The sequence below is a fragment of the Haliotis rufescens genome, unplaced genomic scaffold (genome assembly GCF_023055435.1).
Source record: "Haliotis rufescens isolate VD_foot unplaced genomic scaffold, xgHalRufe1.0.p SCAF_39, whole genome shotgun sequence".
In the NCBI taxonomy this organism is placed as follows: Eukaryota; Metazoa; Mollusca; class Gastropoda; order Lepetellida; family Haliotidae; genus Haliotis; species Haliotis rufescens.
This window is the reverse complement of record NW_025964101.1, coordinates 474736-493489: the sequence shown is the minus strand read 5'-3', so window position 1 is coordinate 493489 and position 18754 is coordinate 474736. Positions and strand designations below refer to the sequence as shown.

At 46.3% G+C, this 18754-nt stretch overlaps 1 protein-coding gene across 1 annotated transcript in view; it reads right to left on the bottom strand.

Annotated features, from left to right (window-relative positions):
* LOC124124155 (MMS19 nucleotide excision repair protein homolog) overlaps positions 1-18754 on the bottom strand; it is a 53893-nt gene that overhangs the window by 22881 nt on the left and 12258 nt on the right. The window contains exons 6-12 of the mRNA XM_048381475.1: positions 13136-13261; positions 8459-8520; positions 6409-6570; positions 4721-4798; positions 4406-4495; positions 3049-3097; positions 64-218 (exon numbers count right to left, since the gene is read on the bottom strand). Coding sequence (XP_048237432.1) covers positions 64-218; positions 3049-3097; positions 4406-4495; positions 4721-4798; positions 6409-6570; positions 8459-8520; positions 13136-13261 — 722 coding nt within the window. The remainder of the gene's footprint in view (positions 1-63; positions 219-3048; positions 3098-4405; positions 4496-4720; positions 4799-6408; positions 6571-8458; positions 8521-13135; positions 13262-18754) is intronic.

The window sequence follows — 18754 nt, the reverse complement described above, 5'->3', positions numbered from 1 at the left end:
GTGACCTACCTGGTTGTGTGTGTCACAGTGACCTACCTGGTTGTGTGTGTCACAGTGACCTACCTGGTTGTGAGTGGCGTACTGCTCCAGCAGTGTTGGAATGACGGTTGTCAGCACTGTCCAGCATGCAGGGTCAGATGCCTGTGCCACGGACTGAAGCAGCTTACAAGTGGGCGAGATCAGGCGAAGATCGGGCTCTAGCAAGTACCGCTTACACTCTGGGAATATAAGGAATTAATATGGCATCTTATGAACGCTGTAATGACTGTCTGTTCAGTTTCTACATTAGATACTATCTGTATTATTTTTATATTTAGGGCTTCATCGCTAAACTGCAAGAGCCCTATTGTAATTGTTTGAATTATTATTATTGTTATTCAGACGTTTTTTGCATCATTCACAACTTCCAGAACCTGTGCCGACTGTTAGTCAAAACGGTCCAGTGAAATATCAGATTATTAGTTGGTTGGTTGGTTTGTTGTTTTATGCCGCACTCAGCAATTTTCCAGCTATATGACGGCGGTCTGTAAATAATCAAGTCTGAACCAGACAATCCAGTGCTTGATATCATGAGCATCGATCCACACAAGTAGGACCATAACATACACGTGTACACTTTATTTCTGAAGTGGATACAACTGCCCTGAAACTATAATACTTTGTGGTACGATTTCCAACAGCTATATTTAAAATTTTTACTTGGTATTTTACACCCCTCTCAGGACTATTCCAGCAATATCATGGTAGCTTGTTATAATCAGTCTGGGCCAGACAAGCCAGTGATTTACAATGAGAATATTCCATGAGGCAATCAACTCGGTCACTGAGTGATCAACAAGTTAGTTGCCTCTCAGGACAACCCTCAAATGGTGGCCTGTTCTAATCTGGCGCATATCACAAAAACCACACTCTCAATAACAGTGATGAAACAGAGCTTTGGGTAATGTGTCCATGTTGATCTGAGGCCATTAATTTTCTACAACTAAGAAACATATTTCATATTGTGCTGGTTTACTGGAGTATGATCGTTTTGAACCGTGCAAGTTAAAATTGTGTAAATGCTGGAGAACGATTCAAAGCATTCCCACTGCAGTAATACCAAATTGATTTGTAATAAAATGTGTTTTTGAGGGTAAAAATATTTTCTATACTTATCCTGACTTATGCTTATTGCGTATCTCTACTCATTTCCAAAAGGTAGTACATTTTCCTGAACTGTGTTCCCGGAGAACAGAGAAAACATCTCACCCAAATGGGCCTCTGGACCTCGCATACGCACCGGAGACACGTGACTATGCCCACTTACTCGTCACTCTCTCATTTTCATGCCAACTGGGGGGTTGGGGAAGAATTTCCTGAGCCTGAATTTCTGATCCATCCTATCAATATTAACCATGTTCCATTACATTTTTTGCTCGGATTACATTCTTCAAACCTTCTAGTATCATATCTAAGGATTATATTTTACATCTGGCTTAAATTTGGGAGAAGAAGATGGACCATAAGAGGAGAGAATCTGGGTTATCCACAGAGCTGACTAAGGAACAGAAAATTGACACATTGCCTGTATCCTCTTGAGAGAAAGATAGGGGCAGTATTTCCTTCTCCACCTTCTTTACAGATTATCCCTGCGGTGGCTTACCTGGGCAGCAGAAACGTTGACACCCCTGTAAAGGGCCCAACCAGACTGAAGAAGAAATCGTCTGGGGCTGCCTGCATCACAAAGAAGAATCTACAATCGATGGCGAAGAAAAAGAATACATCTTCTACTTGATCGAAGTCCAAGCCGATGAAGAGTCAACATGTCAATGCTAACATGAACATCACGAAGCTGACTGCTGCAGCTGAGAAGGGGTTACAAAGTCTACATGGAAGATGCAGAAGGAGTGGGTTCACAGCTATCTCCCAATACGCAGCAGACAACATGTTCATGCAGGCCTCAGCCTTTGAGCAGCCTCCAGCCTGCACACAGCCCCCAGGGTTCACGCAGACCTCAGCCCTTTCGCAGCCTCGCAGCCTCGCAGCCTCAAGTTTTGTTTGCAATGGGACAACATCAGACATCAGCTGTGGATTCCAATCAGCATACGCTAACTTCATCCTGCTCGGAAGACTTCACATACCTCCAGCTGTTGATCTACAGCTCTGAACGCTATGCTTCATTTTTGTTACAGGACGTGTTCGAGCCACCTTTTGATGAAGAATCACAATCTACTGTGCATACCTCCGTTTATCTGGGTCATGAATTGCTTGCCTGGAATGCAGATAGATTACCTTCCTCGTCACCATCTAGAGAGTCATCACCGGCAGATACTTCTTGTATAAAAGGAGAAGAGATTGACACTCCACAATCAAACCTGTCTCTCAAGTCGCCAAGAATCTTGATACATCGTTCACCAAGCCACTAGATCAAAAGTGCTACCAACTCCAGGATTTAACATAAAGAAATACCCATTACACAATATGTCACCCCTTCCTTGGGCGCCGACAGGACCTCATGACATACATGATTCGACATAAGCAATAAGTATGAGTCAGGATAAGATAAAAATATAGCGAGATGTTCCTAATTTTCCAAGGTCATTGTCAGTAATTTTCCTTTGCCTCAAATGACAGTGGATATCACAGAACAAGGAATTCCCCACAGAATTGAAAACCTTGAAGTGTATTTGAGTGCATGACATGTTTTGAACTTTATTCGACTTCATCGTGAGGTTTGAAGAGAAGGGACATATTTGTCCCTGTGGCATCCTGGGGGTAAATGCGAATATGTAAATAAGTGTATAACAAATCCTTGAGTGAAAAATAAAGGTTAATGTATTGTACTGCCTGATCCCAAAGACTGGAGAGACAAGAGAGAAATATTCAACTCGGGTAAAAAAATGTAAACATAACTTTTCGAGGTTTGTTGAAAAATGACTGGGTCATGTGAGCAGCAAATAAACCAATCATATCACCAGAAATCCCCTAAACTTCAAAATAAGAATGTATATGTCTGGGCAATCGTCCACACCTCAGTGTTCACGCAACTGTTTACAGGATCCAGCATACCTTTGAATATTTCTTGCAGAAATTCAGACATGTATGTTTTGGACACCCTCTGCAATATAATATAAAGACACTTGTCAGCAAAAACACTCCATTGACAAAGCAAAAAGTAACATTTCTGAAGAATATACATTCAGTAGCATGTGACAATGTTTTCACTAACCTCAGTGACACCCTGTGACAATGTTTTCACTAACCTGTCTGTCCTCCTGTGACAATGTTTTCACTAACCTGTCTGTCCCCCTGTGACAATGTTTTCACTAACCTGTGTGGCCCCAAGTGTGACAATACTTTCACTAACTTCAGTGACACCCTGTGACAATGTTTTCACTAACCTGTCTGTCCCCCTGTGACAATGTTTTCACTAACCTGTGTGGCCCCAAGTGTGACAATGTTTTCACTAACCTGTCTGTCCTCCTGTGACAATGTTTTCACTAACCTGTCTGTCCCCCTGTGACAATGTTTTCACTAACCTGTGTGGCCCCAAGTGTGACAATACTTTCACTAACTTCAGTGACACCCTGTGACAATGTTTTCATTAACCTGTCTGTCCCCCTGTGACAATGTTTTCACTAACCTGTGTGGCCCCAAGTGTGACAATGCTTACACTAACTTCAGTGACACCCTGTGACAATGTTTTCACTAACCTGTCTGTCCTCCTGTGACAATGTTTTCACTAACCTGTCTGTCCCCCTATGACAATGTTTTCACTAACCTGTGTGGCCCCAAGTGTGACAATACTTTCACTAACTTCAGTGACACCCTGTGACAATGTTTTCACTAACCTGTCTGTCCCCCTGTGACAATGTTTCCACTAACCTCGGTGACACCCTGTGACAATGTTTTCACTAACCTCAATGACACACCCATGAAAATTTTTCACTAACCTGAGTGACTCCTAGTGACAATGTTTTCCATAACCTCAGTGACATCCCTTTGACAATGTTTTCACTAACCTCAGTGACTCCCTGAGACAATAATTTCACTAACCTGTGTGTCCCCCCGTGGCGATGTTTTCACTAACCTGTGTGAACCCGTGACAATGTTTTCACTAACATCAGTGACTCCCTGTGACAATAATTTCACTAACCTGTGTGTCCCCCCGTGACGATGTTTTCACTAACCTGTGTGAACCCGTGACAATGTTTTCACTAACCTCAGTGACCCCCTGTGACAATGTTTTCACTAACCTCAGTGACTCCTAGTGACAATGTTTTCACTAACCTCAGTGACCCCCTGTGACAATGTTTTCACTATCCTCAGTGACTCCTAGTGACAATGTTTTCACTAACCTCAGTGACTCCTAGTGACAATGTTTTCACTAACCTCAGTGACCACCTGTGACAATGTTTTCACTAACCTCAGTGACTCCTAGTGACAATGTTTTCACTATGGCTGTGAGGGCAGACAGCGCTGCCTTGATGAGTTCTTCAGAGTCACCAGAGAACACCTGCAACACACAGGAGTACAGGAGGGCCGCCCCTGTTATATCTCAAACAGCAAAGTACACAAATAGAAAACAAATAAGAACAAACAAGCACATTTTAACCTGAACAAAAGTCTTAGTTTTGCTTGAACAAGGAAAGACAATTTGGACATTTGTTAGCCATCATCCAGGAAAATAAGGCTAGATATTTCAATCATGTAGTATTGTCTACTAATTATGGTACCTCACCTCTCTCTTGATACACGACAACAGAGTCCCTGTGAACTCATTGACGCACTCTGTCCCATACACATCACAGCACACGGCCTACAACAGCAACAGCAAGTTAGAGTCAGTGACCGCTGTGGTGTGAGTAGAGGCTTAGGCTGTTGTCAGCATTGCTGCTGTAACATGACAACACTTTGGAAATGCATATTCAATTTTTGCAATATTTGGCAAAATGGGCACAAAAATCAAATGACTTTATTTTGTGTATTAAACATGTTAAGCCAGGAGGTAATCAAACACAACAATGTTGTCGTTGAGGTCCGAATCTCTTTCGATGTGTTTCAAGATGGACTTGAGCACAAAACACACATTATGGCTGATGAAAACCTGATCAAGCATGTTCTTTGTGTGTCAGTATGTTGAACGTTGCTCTAGCCACAGTCAGCTATGTTCCAGGTGTCACAATGATGTGTGAACATACATGAGTCTGGGTCAAGGAAACCAGGTGATGATAGCATGATCAACATCCAGGGTGAGGTAGGGTGAGGTGAGGTGAGGTGGGGTGAGGTGAGGTGAAATGAAATGAGTTGAGGTGAGGTAGAGTGAGGTGAGGTGAGGTGAGGTGAGGTGAAATGAGTTGAGGTGAGGTAGAGTGAGGTGAGGTGTGGTGATGTAGAGTTTGGTGAGGTGAGGTGAAATAAGTTGAGGTGAGGTAGAGTGAGGTGTGGTGAGGTGTGGTAGAGTGAGGTGAGGTGAGGTGAAATGAGTTGAGGTGAGGTAGTGAGTGAGTGAGTATGGTTTTACGCCACTTTTAGCAATATTCCAGCAATATCACGGCGGGGGACACCAGAAATGGGCTTCACATATTATACCCATGTCGGGAATCGAACCCGGGTCTTCGGCGTGACGAGCGAACGCTTTAACCACTAGGCTACCCGACCGCCCGAGGTGAGGTAGAGTGAGGTGAGGTGAGGTAGAGTGAGGTGAGGTGAGGTGAGATGAGATGAGGTGAAATGAGTTGAGGTGAGTTGAGGAGAGTTGAAGTGAGGTGAGTCAAGTCAGGGTGAAATGGGGTTAACATTGCGCTCAAGATTGTTGCACTTACATAGTGACGTGCATGCACGTGTGGGTGGGTGTTTTTTTACACTAGAACAGACAAATGAGGGCTTAATAATGCTAGCCCACAAGGACACAGTATACTGACTCCAAACCAACCAGTCCTTATTCATCCTCCTAATGCTCAGCACTAGGCAGGGTAACAACAAGTACTACATTTCAACATCTTTTGGTATGACGCATCCAGTGGTGAATACCAGTGTCCGAAATAACTGAAAATGGCTGCTAACTTTTCTGTCAGGCTGCGTGAAATTTTACTCCACATGCCCGACTGTCTGGCAGATAATTTTAAGACTACTTACATATTCATTTTTATCAGTACTCATCATAGATTCTCAAGTAATTGTTTGCATTATTTCAACTGAATCAAGACGCAATTTATCTCTTATTTCTTGCAATTTGTCAGTATTTATAATGTCTGAATGTGGCCAGATAACTTTGAAGATGGTCAGGCAACATTTATGGGTCACCTGCCTGACTGTCTTGTTGGATTTTAAAATTATTTCAAACACTGGTAGTACATTCTTATTTCCAGGACTTCATAAACATTTCAACAAGGTAATAACAGAAAAATGTGAATGAGTTTTACTTACAAGGGTCTCTAGTGAATCAATTTTGGCACTCTGAATGTCGGAGGAGATTTTCTCTATGAGGAGTGGCAGACAGTACTGTCCGAACTTGGGGGAGGCTGTCATACAGCCACGGAGTGCGCTGATCAGATCCCCCCGGGTAATACCGCCTGGGTCTTTTGCAGACTGAAATACATTTTTAGCCTATACTGTTAATAACATATCAAAAAGAAAATCCTTGGGGTTAAATAAAGCAAATTATAAAATACTGGTATCTCATTTGCTTTCAAAGATTTAAGAATTGACCTTCACTTTGTGTGAGTTCATTGGAGTATGAACCTTCATAGAGTGAGGGCCAAATTGTATGAACATCGGAGTTTGGCCCTGCATTTTTTCGTTTGTTCATTAGGATGTGCCGTAGCGAGAAAATTCGTGAACAATCATGCAGTCAAGCTCTCTTACGTTTCCCAATGTATACTGAAATGCTGAGACCAAGATTAAAGGTTCTAAATGATCAGAAATAATGCTTATACATATGTTTTCGTGCTAGGGAATTCCCAGGGGTTTCCCCAGGAATGTGGAAGTAGTCCGTCAGTGTTTACGTCATTTCAAGAACACAGTTTCGTAAAAAACGTATCAACGTCAAATTGTGTCGTTCATACATTTATGAACGTCAATTTCGCGGTCATGTGACCGACCTCTCATCCAATGGAAAAGCTGTATATCATGTAAACGTCAAATTAAAAAATTATAATAATGTGAACAGTTTGTGTCCTGTAAAACTCTGTCTAACAATAACAAACACAATCAGCTATGCATGCTGGTATACCTTTTCTTAGCAAAGAGTATGGAATGGACAAGTTTATTAATTGGTCATTCATTTAATAAACAATAATAACAAGTAATGGTGTGAGCCCCTGGATCCACGTAGGCATGTCACATACAATACTCCAAGAAGTGACCCGTGAAGAATAGGTCTTCACCAACCCATGCTTGCTGTAAAAGGCGACTATGGATGCCGTAAGAGGAAACTAACAGGATCGGTTGGTCAGGCTCGCGGACTTGGTTGATACATGTCATCGTATCCCAATTGCTTATGATGTCAATCACTGGATTGTCTGGTCCAGACTTGATTATTTACAGATCACCGTCATATAGCTGGAATATTGCTGAGTTCGGCTTTAAACAACAAACAAACAAACTTTAGGAAAGACTGCAGTCTTGCATGAACAATCTAAGAGTAGCAGCTGACAACTGAATCAAGAACACTGGGGTTCCAACTTTTTGAAGAAGGGAAGATAACTCTGTAAGTGAAGCAACTTCATCCCTCATCCCCCATGGATAGACACACTGAATCCACGTACAACTGTCAGATGAACGAGACTGTTGATGCGTGATTTCAGCAATCCGTTACAAAATAGGTGTATAAGATGCGCACTGTAAGACTGTCGGATTAACGAGTCTAAATATCACTGATTTATTGAGACTTGACTGGTGGCACTATGATCGCACCCAGAAATTCTGGCCTAGTTCAGCAAGGGTGGAAACTGGACTTTTCCAGTCAGTTAACTCCCTTGCCTCGGGAAGATGTATTGCATAGATTCATAAGATGGTTTTGCTGGGAATTTGTTTTCATGGACCTGATGATGTCAAAGCATCCAAGTCCTCATACCAGATTTTCCCAGTACGTATTAGTGGCGTCCTGCATACATCAGTGCTTGCTTCCATTTTGAAGGAACTGTGTAATTTGATTGGATGGCCATTTATATCTTTCTTTCATTTGGAATGGACTCAAAACAAAGTTATATTTGAAGGTCATGTTATAACAGAGATATGATACACTGAGTAATCACAAAGGCATGAACACAGGAAGGGTGATAAAAACAATATTACCTATTTGAATTTATAAACAATCATCTCAAGACTTGCTCTACTTTAAGTTGAGTTTAGAAAGAATTGAAAACAAGCTCCGACATTTTCCAGACATAAGGGACCAGTCATTTATTATAGAGGGTTGTGGGTCAGGCTGAATCAAGAGGGGTCACCGAAACAGATGACAGTATCTGCTACTCACCGGGTTAAAATCGATCGGGAAGTAACAGGAAGTTACCTCAAACATCTCCTCCACAAACACTCCTGAAAACACAGCAGTCATATACACATTAAACATCTCCCCCACAAACACTCCTGAAAATACAGAAGTCATATACACATTAAACACCTCCTCCACAAACACTCCTGAAAACACAGCAGTCATATACACATTAAACACCTCCCCACAAATACTCCTGAAAATACAGCAGTCATACACACATTAAACATCTCCTCCACAAACACTCCTGAAAACACAGCAGTCATATACACATTAAACACCTCCCCACAAACACTCCTGAAAATACAGCAGTCATACACACATTAAACATCTCCCTCTAGAATCAATCACATCAGTCCAAAGGGGCAGTGGAAGCCCAGTCGTCTAGGGCACCACAACCTGCTGTGCTGCATTGCCTCCCTTGGGTGTGCCAGGATCCTTGGATCATTGGTTAAAGTCCCAGATTCACCCAGGTTATGCTGAAGTCACCAAAGTGGTAAACGTCCAAGACCTGCATCCCTTTAGGATTTCCTCCCACATCAAGCTGACATGCTATGATATAACTGGAACACTCCCACATCAAGCTGACACACTGTGATATAACTGGAATACTCCCTCATCAAACTGACACTCTGTGATATAACTGGAAAATTCCAACATCAAACTGACACGCTGTGAAATAAAGGGAATACTCCCACATCAAGCTGACATGCTGTGATATAACTGGAATACTCCCACATCAAGCTGACACGCTGTGATGTAACTGGAATACTCCTACATCAAGCTGACATGCTGTGATATAACCGAAATAATCCAACATCAAGCTGACACGCTGTGATATAACTGAAATAATCCCTCATCAAACTGACACTCTGTGATATAACTTGAAAACTCCAACATCAAACTGACACGCTGTGAAATAAAGGGAATACTCCCACATCAAGCTGACATGCTGTGATATAACTGGAATACTCCAAAATCAAGCTGACATGCTGTGATATAACTGGAATATTCCAACATGAAGCTGACATGCTGTGATATAACTGGAATACTCCAAAATCAAGCTGACATGCTGTGATATAACTGGAATACTCCAACATGAAGCTGACATGCTGTGTAAAACTGAAATAATCCCACATCAAACTGACATGCTGTGATATAACTGGAATACTCCCACATCAAACTGACACGCTGTGATATAACTGGAATACTCCAACATCAAGCTGACACGCTGTGATATAACTGAAATAATCCCACATCAAGCTGACACGCTGTGATATAACTGGAATAATCCCACATCAAACTGACATGCTGTGATGTAACTGGAATAATCCCACATCAAACTGACATGCTGTGATGTAACTGGAATAATCCCACATCAAGCTGTCACGCTGTGATATAACTGGAATACTCCCACGTCAAGCTGTCACGCTGTGATATAACTGGAATACTCCCACATAAAGCTGACATGCTGTGATATAACTGGAATACTCCCACATAAAGCTGACACGCTGTGATATAACTGGAATACTCCCACATCAAGCTGATACGCTGTGATATAACTGGAATACTCCAACATCAAACTGACACGCTGTGATATAACTGGAATACTCCAACATCAAGCTGACACGCTGTGATATACCGTAAATTGCAGTGTTTTATGTGAGTTTCTATGTGAATGAGCGGGTCATAAAAGACGGCAATATACGGTAACTGAAATACTGCTCAACCAATACAGATCACACCTTAGAGACCATAGATATTTTCATCAAATTCCAATCATAAATGCTCAAAATGTCATGTACACAAATGTTTTTGATGCATAGTTTATACTGAGTGACAATGACATTCAATGTCATCCAACGATACGTCAGAACAATTGCCTGAGATATATAGGAGGTATATAGGAGGTATATCAAGTATGAAGACTCCAACATCTCTCACATGCACATGGTTGATAAACACACAACAACAATGGTGATGGCAGAGACCATATACCGGTATATGGTCTCTGGTGATGGAGATCAAATTTGAGCAAACACATTTAGCTACAAAACCACAAACTAAATAAGCAGTTGTTTGAAATAACAAGAAACACAGATAAGCATGTAGACTTCCGTTCATGTAACTTCAGTAGTTTCTGAGATAACTTGTCCCCATTGCAGAGACTATACAGTAAGCTGAAAGCATGGAGCAAGGGCCATAACTCTGTAATACATGTATTTAAGACATTTTTTCAAACTCTTTAAAGATCATGACCAGTAATATCAGTATGTATAATTTCACTATCTAAATAGTTTCTAAGAAAATTTGTCCCCTTTAAGAGGACGGACAGACAGACGAACTCTGTTCCTCCATCCCCATCCCAGTTCGTGGCGGAGGATAACAGAGGTTTAAATAAAGAATTGTATATTTGCTAATAGATTGTATATTTAAATACTTATCCTATCTCACACTATGCATTTATTCTTATTCTTAGATCCTGGCGTGGAAACGTCCTAGAACAAAGTTTCCCGCTTCAAAAAATACCAATCACCCCAACACATCCCAGACATCACCAAGTCACCACTTTGATCATGGGTCACGCACCACTAAAATCCCGTGTGACACGACCCCAGTGACCTGATCACCTGACATGTCCAGCAGCCTCATTCTCAATCTAGAGCGTAAAGACTGGTGTTACTGTGATGCGGGGATGGTTGGGTGGGCTTTTAGAGTGTGAGATAGGATAAGTATATGAATATACAATTTATTAGAAAATTTACAAATTTTTAAACTTATCCTACCTCACACTATGCATTTATCCCATGGTTCGATGGTGGTGTGCAGATACCCTAGCCTGTAAGGACCTCAACCGTGAGATGTACCCGAGAAAGCTGGAACTTGTCCCGAAAATTTAAAGGATTTCACAAGGATTAGTGATAAACTCGTGTAAGGGTTGATTAAAAAACCCTGTTTGTGCTACCAAATGATATATCATGACATTGGGGGAATCATGTGTTCCATGGTTTCACACATGACGCTGTTCCAAGAAATGACCGCGTAACCATGACCCAGGCAACACCTACTCAGTCACGACTTAAACCTCACCCCAGAAAGGAGGAGGTGTTTTGTTACAAATACTCTGTCCCCAGACAGCAGGTTCTACAAGACAGACCTCACACATACGCTTCCAAGGACGTAAGGCGGACCAGCTTGACATCTCTATTTTGGCTTCGTGAAACCAATCAAGCTCAAGTAAGGATTGAATAAGGTCAGAACGAGAAGAGGAAACTATCAACAATACCCGTTTTTCACACAGGTCTTCAATCAACTACTGAGACATCACATGCACAAGACAGGTGAGCAGGTAGAGGATCGGGACACCATTTAAACAACTGGCCGCACTGGATGGTGACTTCTATGACTGAACGAACAGACAAGCAAATATACCCTCCCTCTGGGAGCTTGTCTGGGAAACCTGATTAACATTAGCAATAAAGAGAATATTTTAAGTATATATAGGATACCAGACGCTGGACTTGTAGTCTGCCGGGCATCCTCATCTGCGCTGTCTGGCTGTGGGAAGTATTGGGCCAAGACAAGAGGGCCAAAGTGACCTTGGACGTTGGTGACTGAGATATCCCAAAAGTAGTGGGAGGCAAAGACCACATCAGAAAGCCAGAAGGAGCCCTCCATGATGGCTGAAAGTGTGCAATAACTATGCATCGCCAAGGTGGAAGCCACTGCCCTCGTCTCATGAGGATTGGAAGCAGCTGGGGTGGTAGTCCCTCAAAGGAGTAGGCCCTGAGGATGATAGAACGCAGCCGATGATAGATCTCTGAAGTTTTCAGCCATCGATAAGTGGATGAAAGACACTTGCGCGAGCGACAGGAGGTCTGATTTGCCTTCAAGTGGACCTTCAAAGCTTGGACAGGGCAAAGCGAGAGGTCTTCCATGTCACCAGCTCCCAATATCACTGAGAGTGGTGGAGGGTGAAGAGATGTCAGGTTGTCCTGGGAGCTGAATCTTAGCAACAAAGTACCAGCGCAAGTCCAGGAATACTTACCTAGTTGAAGACTAGGAACCGGACTATACTGATATCTAAGCACGATTCCCACTAACACAGGCTGCAGTAGCAAGCATGAGTTCAGGGTCTTATCCACAAGTGCTTCAAACTCGGCCAGTTTCACTAGGAAGATGGTGAGATCCAATGCTGGAGCGCTAAGTCTGGATAATTGGTCCACAAGGCATTTTTTTTCTCTGTTCGGGTATACATCCGATCACCAGGCAATAGAATTGAGAATGAGGGTGCTGGATATGTCAGGTGATCAGGTCGCAGGGGTCGTGTCACACGGGATTGCAGTGATGCATGACCCATGATCACAGTGGTGACTTGGTGATGTAAGGGATGTGTTGGGGTGAGTGGTGTTTTTGAAGCGGGAAACTTTGTTCTAGGGCGTTTCCATGCCAGGATCGAAGAATAAGAATAAATGCATAGTGTGAGATAGGATAAGTTTAAAAACCAAGATTTTGCATATTCCTTATTGCTTATACTAAGGGTAGCCTTAATCCTCTTTAAAATAAGGAAAATATATTGATAGGTCCTGACTGTGTCTGTCATGGCAACAAAAGGAATGTAGTGACGTTGGGAACAACCCACTGTTCTCAGTTCCTCACCTAGAGGGAAGTTCCTGATGACCGTCTGGGCAAGCTGGAAGGCGATGATGAGATTGCGGGGGTCTCTCTCTGCATCCATCGCCTGGATGTACCCACACACAAAGTCCCCCTCCATCTTCTGCAGCTCTGGAATAAGTCATTGTAAGACTGAAGCCTTATGCTTATAAAATTTCTAATGATTTAGTAAGGTCGACTAATAATACAATATACCAACATGAGGATCATCTGAAAATGATGCCAATCGACAATTTAAGGAAGGCAGCTAAAGTTTGCAATATATGGATTGATCCAGGTAAGTCAGGAAATATACTCTAGAAAAAGTAGGGGATAGTTAGAATCATCAAGACATATCTTCTGATCAATATGGCCTTGGCAAATGACAACAGAACGCAATTGGAAGATAATAAGAAATAGGATTGCTTAACCTTATGTACTCTCTCACACAAGCCCACTGAGGTACCATGCAGCAGTTAAACATTGACACCCCACAGTATACTGAATCGGTCCTTAATTTATCACCCTTAAGCCAAGTGCCAGACAGGTTAACAAGTACCATCCTTAATGTCGAAACCCCGACCTTCCACTCTCAAGGAAGATGCTCTATGCACCACACCATGGAGACGGTCATACAGTCGTTTTAAGCAGTGTGTTGCCACTACTGGCAGTGAGACAACACCAGCCCCAGTACACTACCTGGCAGTGAGACACCAGCCCCAGTACACTACCTGGCAGGGAGACAACACCAGCCCTAATACACTACCTGGCAGTGAGACACCAGCCCCAGTACACTACCTGGCAGTGAGACACCAGCCCCAGTACACTACCTGGCAGTCAGACAACACCAGCCCCAGTACACTACCTGGCAGTGAGACACCAGCCCCAGTACACTACCTGGCAGGGAGACACCAGCCCCAGTACACTACCTGGCAGGGAAACAACACCAGCCCTAATACACTACCTGGCAGTGAGACACCAGCCCCAGTACACTACCTGGCAGTGAGACACCAGCCCCAGTACACTACCTGGCAGTCAGACAACACCAGCCCCAGTACACTACCTGGCAGTGAGACACCAGCCCCAGTACACTACCTGGCAGGGAGACAACACCAGCCCCAGTACACTACCTGGCAGGGAGACAACACCAGCCCCAGTACACTACCTGGCAGGGAGACAACACCAGCCCCAGTACACTACCTGGCAGGGAGACAACACCAGCCCCAGTACACTACCTGGCAGTCAGACAACACCAGCCCCAGTACACTACCTGGCAGTGAGACAACACCAGCCCCAGTACACTACCTAGCAGTGAGACAACACAAGCCCCAGTACACTACCTGGCAGGGAGACAACACCAGCCCCAGTACACTACCTGGCAGTGAGACAACACCAGCCCCTGTACACTACCTGGCAGGGAGACAACACCATCCCCAGTACACTACCTGGCAGGGAGACAACACAAGCCCCAGTACACTACCTGGCAGTCAGACAACACCAGCCCCTGTACACTACCTGGCAGGGAGACAACACCAGCCCCAGTACACTACCTGGCAGTCAGACAACACCAGCCCCTGTACACTACCTGGCAGTCAGACAACACCAGCCCCAGTACACTACCTGGCAGTCAGACAACACCAGCCCCTGTACACTACCTGGCAGGGAGACAACACAAGCCCCAGTACACTACCTGGCAGTCAGACAACACCAGCCCCTGTACACTACCTGGCAGGGAGACAACACAAGCCCCAGTACACTACCTGGCAGGGAGACAACACCAGCCCCAGTACACTACCTGGCAGGGAGACAACACCATCCCCAGTACACTACCTGGCAGGGAGACAACACCAGCCCCAGTACACTACCTGGCAGTGAGACAACACCAGCCCCAGTACACTACCTGGCAGGGAGACAACACCAGCCCCAGTACACTACCTGGCAGGGAGACAACACCAGCCCCAGTACACTACCTGGCAGTGAGACAACACCAGCCCCAGTACACTACCTGTCAGTAAGACAACACTAGCCCCAGTACACTACCTGGCAGTGAGACAACACTAGCCCCAGTACACTACCTGGCAGTGAGACAACACCAGCCCCAGTACACTACCTGGCAGGGAGACAACACCAGCCCTAATACACTACCTGGCAGTGAGACAACACCAGCCCCAGTACACTACCTGGCAGGGAGACAACACCAGCCCCTGTACACTACCTGGCAGGGAGACACCAGCCCCAGTACACTACCTGGCAGGGAGACAACACCATCCCCAGTACACTACCTGGCAGGGAGACAACACCAGCCCCAGTACACTACCTGGCAGGGAGACAACACCAGCCCCAGTACACTACCTGGCAGGGAGACAACACCAGCCCCTGTACACTACCTGGCAGGGAGACAACACCAGCCCCAGTACACTACCTGGCAGGGAGACAACACCAGCCCTAGTACACTACCTGGCAGTGAGACAACACCAGCCCCAGTACACTACCTGGCAGGGAGACAACACCAGCCCCAGTACACTACCTGGCAGGGAGACAACACCAGCCCCTGTACACTACCTGGCAGGAAGACAACACCAGCCCCAGTACACTACCTGGCAGTGAGACAACACCAGCCCCAGTACACTACCTGGCAGTGAGACAACACCAGCCCCAGTACACTACCTGGCAGGGAGACAACACCAGCCTCAGTACACTACCTGGCAGTGAGACAACACCAGCCCTAGTACACTACCTGGCAGGGAGACAACACCAGCCCCAGTACACTACCTGGCAGGGAGACAACACCAGCCCCAGTACACTACCTGGCAGGGAGACAACACCAGCCCCAGTACACTACCTGGCAGTGAGACAACACCAGCCCCAGTACACTACCTGGCAGGGAGACAACACCAGCCCCAGTACACTACCTGGCAGTGAGACAACACCAGCCCCAGTACACTACACTACCTGGCAGTGAGACAACACCAGCCCCAGTACACTACCTGGCAGTGAGACAACACAAGCCCCAGTACACTACCTGGCAGTGAGACAACACCAGCCCCAGTACACTACCTGGCAGTGAGACAACACCAGCCCCTGTACACTACCTGGCAGGGAGACAACACCAGCCCTAGTACACTACCTGGCAGGGAGACAACACCAGCCCCAGTACACTACCTGGCAGTGAGACAACACCAGCCCTAATACACTACCTGGCAGTGAGACAACACCAGCCCCAGTACACTACCTGGCAGTCAGACAACACCAGCCCCAGTACACTACCTGGCAGGGAGACAACACCAGCCCCAGTACACTACCTGGCAGTGAGACAACACCAGCCCTAATACACTACCTGGCAGTGAGACAACACCAGCCCCAGTATACTACCTGGCAGTGAGACAACACCAGCCCTAATACACTACCTGGCAGTGTGACAACACCAGCCCCAGTATACTACCTGGCAGTGAGACAACACCAGCCCCAGTACACTACCTGGCAGTGAGACAACACCAGCCCCAGTACACTACCTGGCAGTGAGACAACACCAGCCCCAGTACACTACCTGGCAGTGAGACAACACCAGCCCCAGTACACTACCTGGCAGTGAGACAACACCAGCCCCAGTACACTACCTGGCAGGGAGACAACACCAGCCCCAGTACACTACCTGGCAGGGAGACAACACCAGCCCCTGTACACTACCTGGCAGGGAGACAACACCAGCCCCAGTACACTACCTGGCAGTGAGACAACACCAGCCCTAATACACTACCTGGCAGTGAGACAACACCAGCCCCAGTATACTACCTGGCAGTGAGACAACACCAGCCCTAATACACTACCTGGCAGTGAGACAACACCAGCCCCAGTACACTACCTGGCAGGGAGACAACACCAGCCCCAGTACACTACCTGGCAGGGAGACAACACCAGCCCCAGTACACTACCTGGCAGGGAGACAACACCAGCCCCAGTACACTACCTGGCAGGGAGACAACACCAGCCCCAGTACACTACCTGGCAGTCAGACAACACCAGCCCCAGTACACTACCTGGCAGGGAGACAACACCAGCCCCAGTACACTACCTGGCAGTGAGACAACACCAGCCCCAGTACACTACCTGGCAGGGAGACAACACCAGCCCCAGTACACTACCTGGCAGTGAGACAACACCAGCCCCAGTACACTACACTACCTGGCAGGGAGACAACACCAGCCCCAGTACACTACCTGGCAGTGAGACAACACAAGCCCCAGTACACTACCTGGCAGTGAGACAACACCAGCCCCAGTACACTACCTGGCAGTGAGACAACACCAGCCCCTGTACACTACCTGGCAGGGAGACAACACCAGCCCTAGTACACTACCTGGCAGGGAGACAACACCAGCCCCAGTACACTACCTGGCAGTGAGACAACACCAGCCCTAATACACTACCTGGCAGTGAGACAACACCAGCCCCAGTACACTACCTGGCAGTGAGACAACACCAGCCCCAGTACACTACCTGGCAGGGAGACAACACCAGCCCCAGTACACTACCTGGCAGTGAGACAACACCAGCCCTAATACACTACCTGGCAGTGAGACAACACCAGCCCCAGTATACTACCTGGCAGTGAGACAACACCAGCCCTAATACACTACCTGGCAGTGTGACAACACCAGCCCCAGTATACTACCTGGCAGTGAGACAACACCAGCCCCAGTACACTACCTGGCAGTGAGACAACACCAGCCCCAGTACACTACCTGGCAGTGAGACAACACCAGCCCCAGTACACTACCTGGCAGTGAGACAACACCAGCCCCAGTACACTACCTGGCAGTGAGACAACACCAGCCCCAGTACACTACCTGGCAGGGAGACAACACCAGCCCCAGTACACTACCTGGCAGGGAGACAACACCAGCCCCTGTACACTACCTGGCAGGGAGACAACACCAGCCCCAGTACACTACCTGGCAGTGAGACAACACCAGCCCTAATACACTACCTGGCAGTGAGACAACACCAGCCCCAGTATACTACCTGGCAGTGAGACAACACCAGCCCTAATACACTACCTGGCAGTGAGACAACACCAGCCCCAGTACACTACCTGGCAGGGAGACAACACCAGCCCCAGTACACTACCTGGCAGGGAGACAACACCAGCCCCAGTACACTACCTGGCAGGGAGACAACACCAGCCCCAGTACACTACCTGGCAGGGAGACAACACCAGCCCCAGTACACTACCTGGCAGTCAGACAACACCAGCCCCTGTACACTACCTGGCAGGGAGACAACACCAGCCCTAGTACACTACCTGGCAGTGAGACAACACCAGCCCCTGTACACTACCTGGCAGTCAGACAACACCAGCCCCAGTACACTACCTGGCAGTCAGACAACACCAGCCCCAGTACACTACCTGGCAGTGAGACAACACCAGGCCCTGTACACTACCTGGCAGGGAGACAACACCAGCCCTAGTACACTACCTGGCAGTGAGACAACACCAGCCCCAGTACACTACCTGGCAGTGAGACAACACCAGCCCTAATACACTACCTGGCAGTGAGACAACACCAGCCCCAGTACACTACCTGGCAGGGAGACAACACCAGCCCCAGTACACTACCTGGCAGT